Source organism: Piliocolobus tephrosceles, chromosome 3, assembly GCF_002776525.5.
Source record: "Piliocolobus tephrosceles isolate RC106 chromosome 3, ASM277652v3, whole genome shotgun sequence".
NCBI classification, from domain to species: domain Eukaryota; kingdom Metazoa; phylum Chordata; class Mammalia; order Primates; family Cercopithecidae; genus Piliocolobus; species Piliocolobus tephrosceles.
Window position 1 is genome coordinate 169,823,805 of NC_045436.1, and position 20,506 is coordinate 169,844,310.

The 20,506-nt window shown below is 40.8% G+C and overlaps 1 protein-coding gene across 1 annotated transcript in view; it reads left to right on the forward strand.

Annotated features, from left to right (window-relative positions):
• PROM1 (prominin 1) overlaps positions 1–20,506 on the forward strand; it is a 152,086-nt gene that overhangs the window by 73,921 nt on the left and 57,659 nt on the right. Inside the window, exons 4-6 of the mRNA XM_023206949.1 lie at positions 7,780–7,835; positions 11,064–11,090; positions 13,327–13,532. Of these exons, the coding sequence (XP_023062717.1) occupies positions 7,780–7,835; positions 11,064–11,090; positions 13,327–13,532 (289 nt within the window). The remainder of the gene's footprint in view (positions 1–7,779; positions 7,836–11,063; positions 11,091–13,326; positions 13,533–20,506) is intronic.

Sequence of the window (20,506 nt, forward strand, 5' to 3'; positions counted from 1 at the left end):
GTGGGTGCTGGTCTGTAAGCTTCACTCAGTCTCTACATGTTTCATGTGTATGTTTACTTTCTGCTGAAACCAAAAAGTTTTGTTTTAGTCAAAGCTGGCAGGATAGGCTACTGGTAGAGGAGGCATGTAGCTAGAAAATGTTGGGGGTCTTAATTCGGTAAGATGTGTTTTATTAGGGTAAGTAACATCCTTTGCTAAGAGAAACAAGCCCAAATCTCAGTACAAAATGTTTGTGGTTCACTGCTCAGTCCAACATAGAGGCTGCCGTGAGTTGGGTGGTGTGGTCTGGGGACTCCGGCTCGCTCTACCGAATGGTTTTGCCAGCCGCTTGGGCTTCGGAATTCTCCACTGGATCCTCTGTATTTGGCTGAGAAAAGAATAAAGAGGGCAAACATGCAGGGTCTCTTGGGAGGTTTCAGGGGCCAGGCCTGGAAGTGGTGTGCGTGTATGTCCATCCGTGTTTTGCTGGCCAGAACTCAAGTCCCCTGGTCCTCTTAGCTGCAAAAGAGCTGGGGAATAGAGAGAGTCAGGCTGTGGGCCAGGGAGGAAGAGGCAGCACACAGATGGCACAGGACACTTTCATTCTGTGCCAGTCGCCGAGGGCTGGCGGGGAAGCGTGGAGTGTTGAAGGCCGTGGGATCCCAGAGTGGAGGTGGGAGAGGCTAACATGTCTCTTAGCATCTGTAGTGCTCCATATATTATATAGCAGGCACTGCACTGGACGCTTTGTGCTCCCTATATTACATACCAGGCACTGCACTGGATGCTTTTCTTGGGGCAAGATGCCTCTTGATCTTCCATAGCCTGTATAATGCCAGCACATCCAGAGACTTAGCACTTTTTTTTTTTTTTTTTTTTTTGAGGCGGAGTCTCGCTCTGTCGCCCGGACTGGAGTGCAGTGGCCGGATCTCAGCTCACTGCAAGCTCCGCCTCCTGGGTTTAGGCCATTCTCCTGCCTCAGCCTCCCGAGTAGCTGGGACTACAGGCACCCGCCACCTCACCCGGCTAGTTTTTGTATTTTTAGTAGGGACGGGGTTTCACCGTGTTAGCCAGGGTGGTCTCGATCTCCTGACCTCGTGATCCGCCCGTCTCGGCCTCCCAAAGTGCTGGGATTACAGGCTTGAGCCACCGCGCCCGGCCTAGCACTTTTTGAACTGTGTAGATGTGTGTTTTTTCTGGGCTTGTCAGTTCTACTTGGTTTGCCTACTTCCCCCTGTCCCCTCAGGAATTTGGTCTAGATGGGGGCAAGTTGTCAAATGTATTTGGAAGTGCCTCCAGAAAGTCTTTTGTGCCTGGAAGGGAACAATTATAGTTGCATTTTAATTAGTATTTGATTTACAAAAATCATGCATGTACATATCTAATTTCTGCAAGTCTCTAAATTGAACTTGAATATTATTTTATTCTGTGCCTTTTCAGAAAATATGAATAATCTCTTTCACTTTGATCAGTGTTGTTTTAGTGTGTGGGTTAACATATTAAATCCTTCTTAGCACAGAGCCACGTGTGAGACCCCTGAGCTATGTGTGTTTAAGATGGGGCCACCAAAGGCAAAAGAGGGACTCTGGTCTCTCCACAGAGAGGCACTTAACACTATTTACGCTCTTAATTAATCACATTTCTAAGTAAACACAAGTGCCCAAGCAAGCTGACTTACAGATACTATCAGCAAAATCTTTCCAAGAGCACTTAAGCTTGGCACAAGTCTGATAAATCTACTGCAAACAACAGGGGATTTTAAGTTCTCTATTCATTTTACAAGAGAACATGACAGGGGTGGAATTTCACTAGGCCCAGCTTGGGCCAGAATCTACATATGTACTCAAAGAAGCCAGTTTGGGAGCAGAAATATCTTAGTCAAAGATGAGTTTTGATTCACATAAAGAAGATGGATCTCTTATAATACGAGGGTCCTGCATAAGGCACGTTTCTTATTTTCGCTTACTTCTGTGGCTCAGACATCTCAAAACTCATAAATCGCACACACACGCACGCAGCCTGTTGGAGAAACTCCTGCTGCTTGTGCTGTTGATGGAGCCCTGTTGAAGTGTAGTGAGAAAGTGCAAGAGAATCCCATGAAGCTAAGCATACTGCCAGCGCTATCCCCTTACCTGGGGGGGGGAGGGTGTGAGAGAGAGACAGAGAGAGAGAGACCCTGAGTTCCAGAACTCGTTTCTGCAGACTTGGCTGCTGGCCACAGAAGGTCCATCCCGAAGTTCACAGGGCTGCTCACTCCCAGATCACACACCCTGGAGAGGCTGGCAGTCAGAGCTATGGACAGAGCAATGGATGGAGAGGTGCAGAACCACGTCCCAGACAGCGTCATGGGGCAACCCATGTGCCCTCAAGAGCAGGCTGCCCTTATTTTCTATACTTTCCGGGCTACAGTACGCATCCCTGCCACCTTCTCAGCATGTGAAGTCCAGAAAAATATCCATTCAAAGTGGAGCTCCCGTGATGCTGCCAGGGCTGATTCTCACGTGGGGCTTTAATTCTCAGTCTCTTGCCTTGTGCTTGGAGGACTGTGGTAGTGACTCCAGACCAATGTCCTTTCCACCAAGAGCCTGGGGAAGGGAGGTGTTAGTGAGCATTTTTCCCCCCAAAAAGCCAAGGCTTAGCTGCGTGTGGTGTGCACGCCTGTGGTTCCAGCTACTCTGGAGGCTGAGGCCCGGAGTTGGAGGCTGCAGTGAGCTATGATGGCGCCACTGCCCTCCAGCCTGGGTGACAGAATGAGATCCCATCTCTATGAAATAAAAAACAAGAAAAGCCAAGACTTGAGTCTGTTGAGTCTGTCTCTCACTGGCTGAAAGCTGGATTGTCTGTTGACTCCTAAGCCAAGTTATAGGGGGTTGAGGGAATATGCTGCTTGTCTCAGACCAGAAGGTCTCACTCACACACTGTGGGTCTCAGATCCCCTTTAACTCTGAAAAATTATTCAGGGCCCCAAAGAGATTTTGTTTATCAATATTGATCATATTTGAAGATAAAATGGAGACTTTATCATATATTTGTCAATTTATTTTAAATGAAAGATAGTAAACCCTTTCCATAAATAACTTAATTTTGTTAAAAATAACTACAGTTTCCAAAAGCAAAAATCATGAGAAGAGTGGCACCAGTTTTTGCATTTCTGCAGATCTCTTGAACATCTGGCTTAGTGCAAGTCAGCTGGATTTTCATATCTGATTCTGAGCTGGTCCTGTTGAAGTACTGGGTGTTAGCGCGACTGATGTATAGCGTGAAGGTCTGCTCTCACTGAGACACGTGGTTGTAAAACAGAGCCGTATTTTAGTATTCTCTTCAGATAATTGTGGATATGTTTCTTTAATACCACACTAAAACCGTACAAGTGCTAGCTTGTAAAGGTTATTTGCAATGTGGAATCTGGAACCACACGAATTAGTTTTTTATATTTTGAGCTATTAACATCCACTGGTCTGTCTTCCACTGTATTTATTTATTTAAAAAAATTTAAATTTGTATAAATTTATGGGGTACAAATGTAATTTTGTGACGTGGATAGAGCACATTGTCATGAAGTCAGGGCTTTTAGAGTAGCCGTCACCTGAATAACGTACACTGTACCTATTAAGTAATTTTTTATCATCTGCCCTCCTCCCACCTCCCTGTCTCCCACTTTGAATGGATCTTTTTCCATGCAGGATTTTGTGACATGATGCATGAATCATCTGGAAAATATTCAGTCACTGAGTTTTGCACATCTCCCAAATGTGGACATATTTCATTTTATAGTATCAAAAATTCTTTAATATCCTTACTGATCACGTTAGAAAGGCATAAGTACTGGAATGCTGTCAAGCTCATGGTGGTGGATACACATTTTGCAAAATTCTAATTTTTGCTTGAAAGCTCTAATTTTATCATTGGCAACATATCCCGTCAGTGGCTTCTTAAACTTGCAAGCTTCACTTCTTTCATTTTAGAGAAAATGCTGGCCAGGCACAGTAGCTCATGCCTGTAACCCCAGTGCTTTGGGAGGCCAAGGTGAGAGGATCATTTGAGGCCAGGGGTTTAAGACTAACCTGGGCAACATAGTGAGACCCCATCTCTACAAAAAATAAAAATAAAAAAATTATCTGTGCATGGTGGCGTGTACTTGTAGTCCTAGCTATGCAGGAGGCTGAGGAGAGAGGGGAGGACAACTTGAGCCCAGGAGTTCAAGCCCGCAGTGAACCAGATTAAGGGCTGAGATTGGGTATATCCAAGTCTGAATAGTCATAATTTGTCTCTCAGTCTTTCTTATTTAGTTTTATTTATTTTTTATTTTTTTGAGGCAGGGTCTCGCTCAGTCACCCAAGCTGGAGTGCAGTGGCCTAACTGTGGCTTAGTCGAACTCCTGGGCTCAAATGATCCTCCTACCTCAGCCTCCCACTACAGGCACATGCCCCCACACTTGGCTAATGTGGGGTCTCACTATGTTACCCAGTTGCCCAGGCTGGTCTCAGACTCCTCGGCTCGAGCAATCCTCTGTCTTTGGCCTCCCACAGTGCTAGGATTACAGGTGTGAGCCGCCGCGCCTGGCCATCAACTTTTCTTCCAAGTAAAGATGGTGTTCCATGAAAACTGTGGCTGGTTGAGCTCACAACTTAAAACACTTGCACAAATGCTTTTTGCACATTATCCTTTGATGTGCATGAAAGAACTTTATGTGTAGTTACCATTTCTTCACATGGGATAATAAAAAGAGCTGTACTCACAGGTTGAAATTTAATAAAAATAATTTCTAATGCTTTATCAAGACCCTTCTTAAGTGTAACTGACTCTTGAACATGAATGCCTGATGGGAAAGAATATAATGAGTATTAGCTGCAATCTTGATTTGTGCCAAATCACCTGCATTCTTATCTACCACTGCCTTTGCACCCTAGTGCAAATGTCAACACAACAAAAAAAGCAATTAACATCTTGTGTTTTGACCTCATGGACACCCTGAACATATCTTGGGGATTCCCACAGCCCATGTTTGGAGACCTGCTGGTTTAAACCTGTGAGGATCTACCTTTGTGGTGCTGGACTCACGGCTTCCCCAGTCCACGTGGCCTGAGAGGATGGAAGGAGCAGTTCCCCAAAAGAAATCCAAAGTTTTTCATTTTGTTTTTGTTTGCCTGCTTTGTTTTGTAAGGGAAAAAATAAAAGTGAATGGATGTTGAATGGCCAAAATAACAGTCTTCCACACTGCACTTACCATGGATACTGTTCTATAACCTATATTCTCTGAATTCCTTCATATAATAATAGCAGGTATATACCATGTTCTCACTATGTGCCAGGCTCGGTGCTGTTTTATTTATAAATGTTTTCTCACTTCACCCTGAGTGGTCCTTTGAGAGCGGGGACATCTGATTTTGCAGATGAGGATGTTTGTAGCAGTTATTTACCTACAGACACTCAGTTAAGTGGTGGAGCTTGGATTCCCTTCTAACTCGTTTCTAGATCAAGATCCCAAAATGCAACATATTATGCTGTGCAGCTAAATATATTTTAATAAATAGATGATTTCTCAGTTTCTAAATCAACAGTAGACTATTTATTTATTTTTATTATACTTTAAGTTCTAGGGTACTTGTGCACAATGTGCAGGTTTGTTACATATGTATACATGTGCCATGTTGGTGTGCTGCACCCATTAACTAGTCATTTACATTAGGTATATCTCCTAATGCTATCCCTCCCCTGTCCCCCCACCCCACGACAGGCCCCAGTATGTGATGTTCCCCACCCTGTGTCCAAGTGTTCTCATTGTTCAATTCCTACCTATGAGTGAGAACACGCCGTGTTTGGTTTTCTGTTCTTGCCATAGTTTGCTGAGAAGTGATGGTTTCCAGCTTCATCTATGTCCCTGCAAAGGACATGAACTCATCCTTTTTTATGGTTGCATAGTATTCCATGGTGTATATGTGCCACATTTTCTTAATCCAGTCTGTCATTGTTGGATATTTGGGTTGGTTCCAAGTCTTTGCTCTTGTGAATAGTGCCGCAATAAACATATGTGTGCATGTGTCTTTACAGCAGCATGACTTATAATCCTTTGGGTATATACCTAGTAATGGGATGACTGGGTCAAATGATATTTCTAGTTCTAGATCCCTGAGGAATCACCACACTGTCTTCCACAATGGTTGAACTAGTTTACAGCCCAGAATCTACAAACAACTCAAACAAATTTACAAGAAAAAAACAACCCCATCAAAAAGTGGGCAAAGGAGATGAACAGACACGTCTCAAAAGCAGACATTTATGCAGCCGACAGACACACGACTCTTCCATTCAATGAAATTTTAAACAGAAGCCTGATCTGTAAAACAGACCAAAGCAATGCTGACTGGTTGAAGGGGGAGGTAACCTGTGTTGTCTGAAGGGGATTAGACAGCCTCAGTGTCCCTTTGGTCCTTAGGCAGCCCCCGAGGTACTGTGAAGAAACTACTGGGGTTCCCTGGGTGCATCTCAGTTTGAAAATCTCTGTTCCTGCAGCATAATCTTTAAATATCGCCCATATCTCTGAGTTGTAGAGGAGAAAATTTGTTTTGCAGAAAGCCTTTTGGGAAAGTGGCTTGCTTTGTTTTCCTGTATGTTAATCTGAACTTTTTGCATCATAAAAGGAGTTGACGTAGGGTTTCATTGCCCTCCCCCACCCACCCCGCCCCTCTAGTAGTACAGTTCAGGTGTGATGGATATAGTGATAGTAATGCAGAAGCTCCTTCCTGGGGTGAGAAACAGTGTACAGGCTGGTGGGAAGGCACCCGCACCGGAGGAGGAAGACCTGGGCCTTGGTCTGGCCTCCTCACGAATCACTATGTCATCCTCTCTGTCCAGGTCTCAGTTGTCTCATATCATTCTTAGATGGTGGCTCAGGGTTAAGTGGTGGCTTTTAACCTTTTTTTGGTCCCAGGCCTATGTGAGAATTTGAAAATGCTCTAAATGAATATTTATGGAAAAGTTCAAGTTTGCATTGCATAGTTTTTTGTGCACTGCTTGGAGACAGGAGGAGAAGGATTTCCCATGTTAAGAACTCTTGAGTTGGGTTATTTTATTTTATTTTTTTAGGTGGAGTCTGGAGTGCAGTGGCACAGTTTCGGCTCACTGCAACCTCCACCTCCTGGGTTCAATTGATCCTCCCGCCTCAGCCTCCTAAGTAGCTGGGATTACAGGCATGTGCCACCACACCTGGCTAATTTTTGTATTTTTAGTAGAGATGGAGTTTCACCGTGTTGACCAGACTGGTTTCGAACTCCTGGCCTCAGGTGATCCGCCTGCCTCTGAGTCCCAAAGTGATGGGATTACAGGTGTCAGCTGCAGCGCCCTGCCGAGTTGGGTTAATTTTAAGATTCCTTTTATCCATTCCTTTGTAAAATATTAATATCAGGCAAATGTGGAATTATTGAAAAATAAATTTCATTTGTGTTTCCAGATAATTAAGATGAGCAATTTCAGCATAATTTTTATAAATGATTATTAATAAGCTGTATGTGGTTTGCTGGCAAATATTAAAGTGTATTATGATAAATTACTAACTTAAAAATGACAACTCTCTAATTCTGTCCCTGACAAAATAATAAATCAGAAATATTTGTCTTCTATTCTTGGCTTCTGGCTAGAGGTCATTAATTATTTAACTACATTAAGAAATAGGAATAAAATTATAAAAATAATAGAAATATAGTTATAATAATTTATAAGTATATAAAGATCTTTTTACAAATATGCATTTTATATTTTTACTGAAAAAATAATTTTGCTATTTTGTGGCTTTTTTTCCAGATACTTTGAGAAAAGTCATACAGAAGGCACGTGAGTCCAACATTGATTATGATAAGGTAATTTTTCATTGGTGTATTTATTATTAAAAATCTGAAGTATGAGAAAAATTTTGGCTGAGTTGAAAGTAAATCTTTAAACAACCAGTTATTCAATCTGCAATTTTAGTAACCTTTTTTGACTAAGAACTTTCATGGAATATTGAACCACCTTACATATCCCATTTGAACCATAGCAGAAATTTCAAAAGTAGCATTTGAAGAAAGCCTTTCAAGTTGTATGTTATTTAAAAATTAAAAACTACGGCCAGGTGCGGTGGCTCACGCCTGTAATCCCAGCACTTTGGTAGGCCGAGGTGGGCAGATCACGAGGTCAGGAGTTTGAGACCAGCCTGGCCAATATGGTAAAACTCTGTCTCTACTAAAAATACAAAAATTAGCCGGGCATGGTGGCACTTGCCTGTAGTCCCAGGTACTCGGGGGACTGAGGCAGGAGAATTGCTTGAACCCGGGAGGCAGAGGTTGCAGTGAGCTGAGATGGTGCCATTGTACTCCAGCCTGGGTGACAGAGTGAGACTCCATTTCAAAAAAATAATAACAAATGAATAAATAAAGTAAACAAAAACTAAAATTTCTTCAAAAAGCAATATTGCACTACTTTTCTTTTACCTGAGGGATGAGAACTCCCTCATTAAGTAGAATTGTTTGAAAATTCCTAGAGATGGTGACTATGTACTCTGTTATAAAACATCGTTTGTTGAAAAGTAGCTTTGCATTTGTACAAGGTTTATGAATCTCTTGCCGTGTGAGTACATGGCTAGAATTGAAGGAAGGTGGAAATCAGGATGATAGCCTTTGGTCTCAAGAGGCTAGAAGACAGATAGCAGGGACCTTATCTAGTTAATGTAACGAGGATCATGCAAGGGCAGAGCCGGTGGGATGGGGGGGCGCTCTGCTCACATTCCAGGCTTCAGGAACCATGTGAGCAAAGAGGTCAAGGTATGAAAGAAGCAGGCCCCTGGCAAGAGGGAGAGAAAAAAAGGTAAGATGGGGCCTGATCCTGGGAGGACCTTGAACGTCTCCCTGGAGTGAGTCCACGGTATTTTCAGAAAGTATCAAGGCTCCTTGCATTTTTCTGCTTATTACCCAAGGTGCTGCCAGTGCACTTCTCTGCAACTGCCTACCTAAACACACGAGTGGTCTTGATTCTGGTGTGTTATGAGTGTAGGTTGCCCATGAAGCAAACAGACAAAAGTGTGTAGCACTGAATATTAGATAATAAAAAGTAGTTAAATGTGTTCGCCAGGTTCTCAGTCCTTCTCCGTAAGTAAAGCACTTTGTTCCTTCCTTTCCTGGTTTGAAGGTGGTTATCAGGCTAACCATAAGCAGATGTATAGGTGGACGTTTTTTACTGGCCTGCACAATAAATCTGAACGCTAGTGTTTCCGGCACGGGGGAGGGCAGTTCCCTCTTGCCCAGTGAATCATTACCTCAGATACGGTAGTTACAAATGGCCTCATCATATTTTTAATTTGCAAGAAAATTATACTTAAGAGAAAAGTAAATGCAGAAGCTGAAGAGGAAAGCCTTATCCAGAGGCTGTTTACATTCAGCAAGGCAAGACTGTGTGGAAGATAAACTGAGCTGCTCTCAGGGCTCACAGCCTTCCCCAGCACTGTGGAAAGCATTTTCATTCCTCAGTGCCACAGGCTTCATTTATATCTCCCAAACGTGATTGCCACGTCGGCCTGCATCTCTAGGGGGAAGAAAATGATGTTGCTTTTAGATTTATATTCAAAATTAGCATAATATGCTTAGCCAGCCTGAATGCCAACCAAGGAATGGGAGTAGGGACAGTGGTTCAGTGGGATCCGGGACTTGGAGGACAAGGTCTTGAGACCCTTAGTTGGCCTTGAGGAACCTGCGAGTCTGAGCTGGAGCTGGGCTGCCACTGACCCGGGCAGGGTCTGAGCTGGAGCTGGGCTGCCACTGACCCTGGCAGGGTCTTTGTGCTTGACTTGGTATTAGATTTGGCACTCCCATAACCTTGGTTTATACCCCTGGCTCCTGTTCTCTTTCCTTGCCTTTGCAAATGAATAAAAACTCTGGGTGAGGGTGCAGTGGAGAGAAGATGCAGAACTGAGCCCACATGAATGAGCTGAATCCTACTCTGGATGTGGAACTGGACCACGCTTTCTACCATTATCCAAAGAAAGGGGTTTAGTTAAGCACAGGCACCAAAGGAGCCAGGCCACATCTGGAGGAGGGTTTTCTGACTAGATTTAGTCTGATAAAGGCTGGGTGTGTTGGGTTGGTTCCCCCTGAAGCAGACCCTAAGCCAATGACTTCAGGGCAAGTCATTTGTTTGGAAGCCTCAGGGAACACAGATTCCTGGTCTTACCCGTGTCTTCTGACTCATGTGCTCTAGCAGAGGAGCCCAGGAGTCAATGGCTTTCTTTAACACACACTGTGAGGTGCATCTTTATGGCTGGTGAGCTTGGGAGCTTGTGCCCTGGTTGGTAACAAGCCTGCATGCCCCTTCCCCAAGAAAGGGAGCCTGGGATCATTTAAAATGCCCCGTGTGACCCCAGAGGCAGCTATATCTGAACTGCCCCCCAGTCCCAGTGTTTCGGATGCCTCATTTAAAAGTGATTCCCATCACAAATGTTGTTCCCTCAGATCTGCCAGCTGAGGCAATAGTTTCTAAACCTTTAGATTTCCTGGACCAGAATATTTCAAAAAAGTGATCTAGAAAATGACATAGAACACCTAATTTTATTTTGCCACAAAAGGACATTTAAAATCAAACATTGAGATGTTTGGAGTAAAAATGGTGGGAATCCATTGATCGCTTTAAGCATGGGGACAGCACCATCAGATTTTCATTTTAGCAAAGGGCACTTGGGAAGATGCTGCCATTGGCTATGGAGTTCTCAGATCTGATTCTCTATTTTATGAAGATCACATGGTTAGTGTGTTAAGCACTTATAACTTCCCCTCTAATTCTCCTTTTCATAACCGATTAGCATACGGATTAAGAACCTTTTGGGAAATCCAAATGTAAATGCAAATGTGAACTTCAGAACTCAAAGTAACTTAAACCACTGTTTTTTGAATTCACACTCAAGTTTTATATTCCTTTCTCGTACTTATCCTTCTATCACCCGATTTCCTCCTTGTGGGATATGAACATTCTTGGTTATGGCTGATCACTCATAACTTTTTCTGTCTGTTTTCTTGATGCATGCTGCCTCTGCCAAAATTCCTCACCTGCGTTGACTTCTACAGCCAGAAAATCTAATCTTAGGTCTAAAGGTAAAGTCCTTGTCTGCTATTTCAAGCTGCTCTTTGAAAGCCTTTCTGTTCTTCACTGTCATCCTCACTGTGAAAATTTTTAAATGATCCATTTCATTTATGTTTTTACCATCACTTTCAACCTTCTTTTTTAAGCAAGATATCTCTGTGATATTTAGATGTTGATCTTCAACATAATCAACAAAGCACTGGAAGATCTTGGTGTATCAAAAAACAGTGTAAATAGTGACAGGCCTTCATCTAGTCAGCCTAGATGTGAACTCTTGAAATACCCTGTCTTGTTCCTGATACTGCCCGATGTTTAGTCAGTAACATTAGAAAGGCTGTGTATCAAATGTACAATTTGTATTTAAAGGTAAAATTAGTGCATTTAAAACATTTCAATGTATCTTGTCTCCTGGGTTTGGGTTCAGTGTCTCCTGGAATTCAGAAAGAATTTACGTTTCTTTAAAATAGTAAACAATTTAGAATATTTGCTGAGAAATGATGGAAAAATACGTAAGTAAGAGTTTGGAATGTCTGGGCTGGTTTCTTAACTGGCAAGTGATATTGGTCCTCGAGGAAGGGTTAAGTCAGCTAATAATGCCTCTTCGTGGACATGGGATGGGGGTTAACTTAAGCGTGAGCACGTACTTGATGAACGCAGCAAAATTCAGCCATTTTCTTTTTTTTTTTTTTTAGCAATTTAATCTTAATATGGAAGTAGGTAATATTCAAGTGCCAGATGCACGAGATTTACTAGTCTTGAGCATTTGCTCACAGCGTTAACTACTGTTTGTTGAATATCTACTGTGGGCTGGGCACTTGGCTAGTTGTTTTCACATTCAGTCGTTCAGTTATTTGTCCCTCACAATATGTTTATGAGGTTAATGCTAATGTGATACCATCCAGTTTAGGGACCTGGGAGCCCCCTGCTGGGATGTAAAGCAGGTCTCTCCTCCAAGACATCACATTTGCTCCCAGGAGCAAGACGTGTGTTTTATTTTCCTTTGCTCAGCTTGGCTTAAGAATTCGCAGCTGTCTAGATTGTCCATTTAGTTGCAAACTGCCAACTTGCAATTTGCTGCCATTCTTTAGAAATGTAAGCAGCTACATGCATGAATTGGAATGATATCAAGTTTCATCATCTAGTTGCATTAATTTTCGTTTATCCCGGAATAAAGTCAGCAGTGATTATGAAAAGAGGTTTAGGTCACATGATTATATCTAGAAATTGTGCTGTTCCTAGGAACTCAGGAACTGTCTGAGACACAGACTGCCGAGGTCGGTCCTTCACTGTGGATCTGGCTCCTGAGCATGGCATGAGAAGCACCTTACATGTCTACTCAGTACCTGGTCCTTTGTCACATTATTTCTAATCATGCATTATCTCTAATTTTCACAATGACTTGACAAGGTGCGTATTATTATTTCCAGTGTGTCACTGGAGAAACCCAGTGCCTGGCCTGTGTTTAACGTGCCTGACTTAGAGTGTGAGCCTTTTTTCTAAATTAAGATACATTCCAGATTCTTGTGTAACTGTTTGCCAGCCAATCCAAAGCGCTTTGAGTCTTTAACTTCTATTTGTGCAGTTTTCCTGGTGTAAAGCACCTTATATGTAGATTATTTGTTATGCAAGTACTCCTGCCAAGATTTATTGATCCATTTAAAAACAAACAAAATACCTTCGGGGTTAAAATTAAACCGTTTGCAGCTCAAACTAGCATTTAGACATCTTCCTAGGGGCTGAAAGACATCTTCTAGTAACCACTTGGCCCTATATTTGATAACTCAATTTTCTGCTTCCTCTGTTTCAAAGAGGAGCTTCAAAATGGAAAATATATATATATTCAGATTCAACTAATGATGGCAGATACGTTAAAAAAATAAAACATGGCCAGGCGCCGTGGCTTACACCTGTAATCCCAGCACTTTGGGAGGCCGAGGCAGGTGGATTGCTTGAGGACAGGAGTTCAAGATCAGCCTGGACAACATGGTGAAACCCTGTCTCTACTAAAAATATAATACTTGGGAGGCTGAGGCCTGAGAATCGCTTGAACCAGGAGGCAGAGGTTGCAGTGAGCCGAGATCGCGCCACTGCACTCCGGCCTGGGCAACAGAGCGAGACCCTGTCTCAAAAAAAAAAAAAAAAAAAACACACACACACACAAAAAACAAAACAACTTTGTATACCATGGAATGTTCTACTTGTTATTTCGTGTTGCAATATGTGCTATTTCTTTTGTTTGAATTGCAGATTGTCTACTATGAAGCAGGGATTATTCTATGCTCTGTCCTGGGACTGCTGTTTATTATTCTGATGCCTCTGGTGGGGTATTTCTTTTGTATGTGCCGTTGCTGTAACAAATGTGGTGGAGAAATGCACCAGCGACAGAAGGAAAATGGACCCTTCCTGAGGAAGTGCTTTGCAATCTCCCTCTTGGTGATTTGTATAATAATAAGGCAAGTAGAATCTTGGACAGCAACTGATTGTATTTTAGGCTGAGGAAGAGTGTCTCATATTTTAATGGATAAACCATGAGTTTAAAACTAAACAAAATAGCAACAATGAAAAAAAATCCCACGAAACAGAAAAAGGAGAACACAAGTGCTTGTCTAGAGTGATTCGAAAGGATCTCATTAGCACCAGACATTAGTGTTGTAATGAAGCTGCCCCAACTGAACTGATGAGCCAGCCTTTTGGTATTTTTTTCCACTTGAAGGTATGCTGAGAAATCTTGGACTGCAGAAAGGATTTACCTTCCAGCACAGCAGACTCCTCTTAATTAGCTCTTTGCAGACAGGCAGCATGTAGAAAGGAGAGATGGAGCTGCAAGTTGATTTGCTAGTTGAGTCCAAAGGAATCTTGATGGACAGATGCATTCCCTGAATTTGGAAATTTGAGAATATTGTAGAATGCAATTGACTTTCTAATAATAAACCCATTTTTCTTACATGTGCTGTTCATCCACCACCCTCTCTTGAAGTCTGGAACACACTTCATGATTTAGGGTGTTTTTGCTGCAGCTTCTGCTGCTTTCAAAAGTTTTTCAGTTGACAGGCAGATCAGAAATACATTGCTTTTAAGATGATGTTTTTTCGAGTCCAAATTAGACTGCTCATCTGAAGAATGTGCACCACAACAGTGTTCCCTTGTTATGATGTTTGGTTATTGTTCCGCATTTCCTCATTCATTCCGCCACTGTTTCATGAAGCAATAGAAATAAATGTGCCTATGATGTGAAGGCACAGCAAGGGTTGGCCAACAGCCTTCTCTTTGTCGTTTCTCCAAACACCACATGTGCTCAGTAGCCGTAAGATTTTTTTCAAGTTTTACTAAGGAAGTAATATTCAGGAATTTTAGCTGAAAACAGTCAGTCCTATGAGTTGGAGTTCTAGCTGCAAACCCAAGAAGGAAAGTCTTTAAGTGTGGCCACAAGCAGGGGTCTGATAAGATGTATGGCTTAGGGTGACCACTCATTGAAATGCAGTGTACCCATTGGAGAGGACTGGGCAGCTCCGGATTTGTTGATACCAAACAGTCACCATGACAGATGAAGTGAAAAAAACAGGTTGCAGACCATGTGTAGAACATGGTAACTATGTTAAAAAAAGAAAAGAAAAGATGAGGAAGGAGACACAAGCACTTGGTCATATTTGTACAGAGTAGATGGGCTGTGAAAGGGTTGACAAGCAACTGGCAACAGTGGTTGCCTCTGGGAAGGAAATTGAGGGTTGTGGAGGGGAAGGAAGGAAAGTCATTTTCTTGCTGTAGCTGGGTTTTTGTCTCTTTTGATTATGTACCAGGCTCGGGTATTACCTATTGAATTAACTTAACTGAAACTTGAACAATGACAAAAAAATATTCACAACAGACAAAGGCTAAGGCGTTACCACTTACTCCAGGGCGGTGATTATTTAAGAAAAGACATACTTTTGCTGATAATAGTGGAATAATCGACCTTAACTATATATGTATGTAAACAGGATCCAAGTGAATGTGTTATCTGACTTCATGCACTATTGGTTACTTGTTTTTTCTTCATGACATTGGGGTGTGGGCATCCCTGTCTGTCAATCTCTCTCTCTTTCTTCTCTTTTCTCTTTTCTGTCTCTCCTTGCCTCTCTGTATTTTTCTGTCACTGTCTGTCTCCTTCTCTGTGTCTCCAAAAATCAGTTGATCCTTACTGTTTTTTTCACATTTGATCTTGAGAGGCAGTTTGGGATCAGTTCAGTAGTGATCATTCCAGATGTGCCTGTCTCTCTCTCCTTTATATTTGATACACTCTAAGGAATGCACAGACTCCTAGTTGTTGGGGTAGTTACCTCCTTTTCAGCTACCAGAAGAATCTCAGGTACAGCCCTGAAACCTGTCAAACCCACCAGGGATCCCTTACGGGATCCCCGTAAGCCTGAAACTTACATGCCGCATTTGTCTGGACGCTTGCACAGCGATGTTTACCCACTCCATACACCCTGGACCTCAAAGATGAGATTCAGATGTAAAAGCATCACCTGAAAATACTGCCCTTCGGGCTTCTTGTTAGAGTGATTACTTACTTAACAAGTTAATAATTTTCACTTGATGTCAATACATAGAGTATAATTTCAGGAAAATTCTTGATCGAATGTAGTTATTTATTTACCTGAATAAATGTTTACATGTGTAATAATAGGTTTCCAATATTTTGAGTTTCTGTCCTTTTTTGAGACAGAGTCTCACTGTGTCACCCAAGCTGGAGTGCAGTGGCGCTATCACGGCTCACTCCAACCTCCGCCCCCAGGGTTCAAGTGATTCTTGTGCCTCAGCCTTCCGAATAGCCGGGATTTTACAAGCATGCACCACCAGACCCGGCAAATTTTTGTGTTTTCAGTAGAGACGGGGTTTCACCATGTTGGCCAGGCTGGTCTCAAACTCCTGGTCTCAAGTGATCTGCCCGCCTAGACCTCCCAAAGTGCTAAGATTACAGGCGTGAGCCACCGCGCCTAGCCACTACATTGGGTTTCTTTTTTAAAATTGAACTTTCATTTGCATTACATATAATTATGTGCTATGCATGTTATAGTTCACTCTCAGCTGACTTAGTTACATTATGTTGAAAATGCCAAAATATATCAACAATAAAGCTACAAAGTAAAAAATAAACTTGGCTTCCATTTATGTATAAAATGAAAGCTACCATTTTGTTAATTCTTCAGAATTCAGACCTATCAAATCAATATATTTTTTAAGTATATTTTAATTTAGAAAATTCTTTTAAAAAATGCATGCTGTGATTCTATACCCTCCTACACACTCAGTTAAAACCATTTTTTTCCCACCCAAGTAAAACATTAATGTGAAAATTGTAATTTCAGATTTCAATATAATTAAACCAAAATTGATCAACTGTTTGAGATTGTGACAAAACTAAAACTAATTTGATTTCATGTAGCACATTGAATTTATATATAAATTATAAATAGTCTTAAATGAGAGTAGTATGTGAATTTTTTTTCTCACTTTAAATTCTGATGAGAATTTAAGCTTCTTTGCCTTGAACTTTTTGATTTACGGTAACTATTTTGATGGCTTCCTTTTGAAACCCCCACTGGTTTGCAAATACCTTAAACATCATGAGTTGCATAATACCTACATATTGTTTGCAAGTAATCCAAGCTAGCCAGGAGGATTAAAGACCTGGGGAAAGTTAAGATTTCTACATTATGAGTAGCTAGACAGGAGAAGAAAGAATGTCAACAAAATCAGAAGATGAGATAAAAATAAGAAGGAAAAAAATGTCAACAAAATCGGAAGACAGAAAGGGAAAGAAAGTTCTATTATGTACCCTAGAACTTAAAGTATAATTAAAAAAAGGTGGGGGGAAAGAAAGGAAGTGGAGGGAAAGATAGGAGAGTGGACTCTCTCTTGTTTAATGCAGGGCCTCTAGCTGACATTGACTTCAGCGGAGATTGGACACTATTGAGAAATAATCTTTGCATATGATTTAAAAAAAATTCTTTCAGAAACCCAGAGCAGTCCACCTGCCTTTTATTGGACTCTCATTTTTGCGGCTCAAAATGTTACAATTAAACGCAGTTGATTTTCAAGTTAGTTTTGAGCATCCTTTTTTATTTTAAAAAATGTAAATCTTTTCTTTAGGGGGTGAAGGGAAGACGTAGGTGTTAAGGAGAAAGATTCCCTAGCAGATGTGCAATCTACGTGGGCATGTTCTTTCTCTGAGCGTTCCCAGAGGCAGCTATGGAATGTGAGAATTCCGCAGACACTGACATATGTTTATGCAGTCTGTTTGACCATCAGCACAAGATCGAATTTCCACCTCTCAGTGTAGACTGTTAAGCAGATGTGTCTTACTCCAGAAACAGCCAAGTTTCTTCTCCTTTCTTTCTCTTTGCTTGTCACCGCTGCATTTCTCATAAAGGTTATGGAAGAAAAAAAACAACCATGCCTTGACTTCCTCTGTATGTTTCTAAGTTTCTGAGTATGATAAGCCAGCTTTGCTAAGAATTCCCATGGTGAATTGAATTCCAGTCATTTTCAGGAAGCTGGCTATTGTCAAAGTTCATTTTATACTAGGATGTGATTGCCAATTCCTGACTGGGAGGCTACAAGGTTGTAGAAAAAAGATTGAGCTAGATATAGCAGTCCTGAAAATCATGAAACTTTCTTCATGTGAATGACTTCTGGTTACTTACAGTTTAAATGTATTTTTTTTTTTTTTTAATAAGAGATCAGTTATAGAATGAAAGCATTTATTTGGCTTTCTTTGGCTAATTTTATTAAATCAGTAGAAATTGGTAGGAACAATAAAGTTACAAGTTTCAAAGTAAAGGTTTAAAAGTAAGGTTTAGCCTTACTCTATAAAAAGCTTATTTACTTGTAAGTGTATATGTGAGAAAATTAATTTTTCCATAATAAAATATAGAAGATGTAAGGCTATAAAAACAAAAATTCTTATCTTCTGCTAAAAATTCCAAGAGATTTTGTTGTACTGCTTAAAAGCATATGTTTTTGGTTGTTTAAAGGCATTTATGTCAAATGCCAGAGAACTGACATTCACTGAAATATTATTTCCTTTTTGTGTTAGGTAAATGTCTCTTAGTATCCTTATATTCTAATAATCGACTGCTGATTGTTCAAATAAAAATATTTATTCACATACCTTATTTTGCTCAAAAAATACATTGAACAACAGGGAGTGTCTAAATCAATACCTCAAAGCGTAATTTCTTTATTCTCTATTTGTGTTTGAACAGAAGGTTTCAATTTGAGATTGCAAATGGAGACCATCAGTTGGTCTGCATAGTATTTAAAATTTTTTTTGTTAGTTGCTACTATTTAAAAATTGGTAGATTTCACATAAGAATCCAGATTCCCAGATTTTTGTGGAAAATGGGAAGATATGGTAATATTTATCTGCCATCATGATGGCACTTTTGACACCTACAGATTAACTGCTCCTCCAGCCCGTTTTTGATCTCCCAGCTTCCAGGACCCCATGCTACCTAATTTTTCCTTAATGCTTTCTGCCTGCTTACATAGGCATTAGAACTTAAATACAAAATTTACTTTGTGCATTAGTTTGAAAATCAGCGTTGAAAATCACTAACTTCTACCCTATAATTTTGCTTAGTACAGTTTTTTTTTTTTTTTTCTTTTTCTCTTTATTAATGGAGTCTTGCTGTATTGCCCATGCTGGACTTGGAACTCCTGGGCTCAAGTGATTATCCCATCTCAGTGTCCCAAGTAGCTAGGACTACAGGTGTGTGCCATCACACCCAGCTTAGTATGGTTTTTTTTAAAAAAATATCAATGCTTTAATTTTAATTAGATCTATTACTGATTAGTAGAAATGTAGGTCTAAAATACATAGCATTGAAATCCACTGTTGTATTGAAATGTTGTATTGCAATTCATTTCACTGACTGATGATCTTGTGAGTAAGGACATTTATTCAATAAAGGCACAAAGACAGTTTCTGACTCACACTTCAGACATATGGCCAGTCTTCTAAATAGACCAAATGAAACCAAAGCTCGACCCCTAAACTCACCTTCATGGAGCACCCAGTGTAGACAAGACTGCATTATACAAAGTTAACAAAGAAGTAGTTTTCACCTCTTTTTAGGAAAATTAAACATACATAAGAATAAAGACAAATTAAAGTGTGAAGAGAGACATACCCCATCAGAATTAAAGGGAGAGCCTCTGGGAGTTCAAGGAGGTTCTTCTCCCTTCTGGGGATGAGTGGAGGGGTCAGTGTGGGTCAAGTGAAAGTGGACTTGGACTGGTTCTTTTTACCAAGTTCACTTTGACTACTTATATCTGGAATCTGATGACTGAATAAAATAATTTGGACATGCTGGGAAGAGAGAGCAAGGATCCCCGTTGTGAACATCAGGTATGTTCAGATGATGATCCTGACTCGTCATGGTCTAGAATGTTATGAATTTGGCATGGTAGCAAGCTCCAGGTGCATTGCTATGACTCAGCTTGTGTGTGTGTGTGTGTGTGTGTGTGTGTGTGTGTGTGCGTGTCTTCTTCACAAAACTCCAAAATCATTATTTTGAGTCATTTGACCTCTTTTGGCATGAGTGCCTGAGTTAATAACTCTTATTGCTATAGTGCATCGGCTCCTAAAATACCAATGCAAATTTAGGACAAATTATAAGGCGGTCCTTCCAAATGGGATAGAATATTGTTAACATTTATTTTATAAGTTTACCATCGGAATTAACCCAAACTTAAAAATCTTAGAGAACGTGTACATCCAGTACTGTTCTCCTTTACCTCTTGAGAAGCACTTATCTAATCTGAGTTAGATTGGATCTAATTTATCTAATTACACCTAAAGATCTAAACTGATCTTTTCAGTTTGGAGGTACCAACTGAAGTCCACAGAAAGAAAGTTATTTTCTCTGGCTTGTACAGTACGGTGGCGGCAGGACAGGACCCAGAACCCAAATCTTGTGTCCCTGATCTAGTACTCACTACACTGCAACTTGTTAACCATAAGAAACATTCCTCAACGTTGTATTATATAGACTTTTATGGAGCATTGTGGGAAACCTAATGGACATATGTTGTACTGCTATGGAAAAGTATGTTTTGAAACCAGTAATGAAACAATGCTCATTGGAATGTATTTATACTATAAGTGGGGTGAATAACTGTCCCCATTTACCCAGAATGGAGAAGTTTCCTGGGGACATGGGATTAGTCATCCTACCCGTGATTATATGCACAAATAAAGCCTCAAGACATTACTTTTGCTGAAGAGGCAATGTATTGATTTTCTCCATCTAATATGTTTTTAAAGTTTGCCTATTATTTGCAAAACTTAGTTCTAAAACCATGTCTACATCTTCCATTGGATGATTACAAACTAACAAGTTTGTTACTTGCTTCTGCAGGTAAAATAATTTGCCTATGTTTA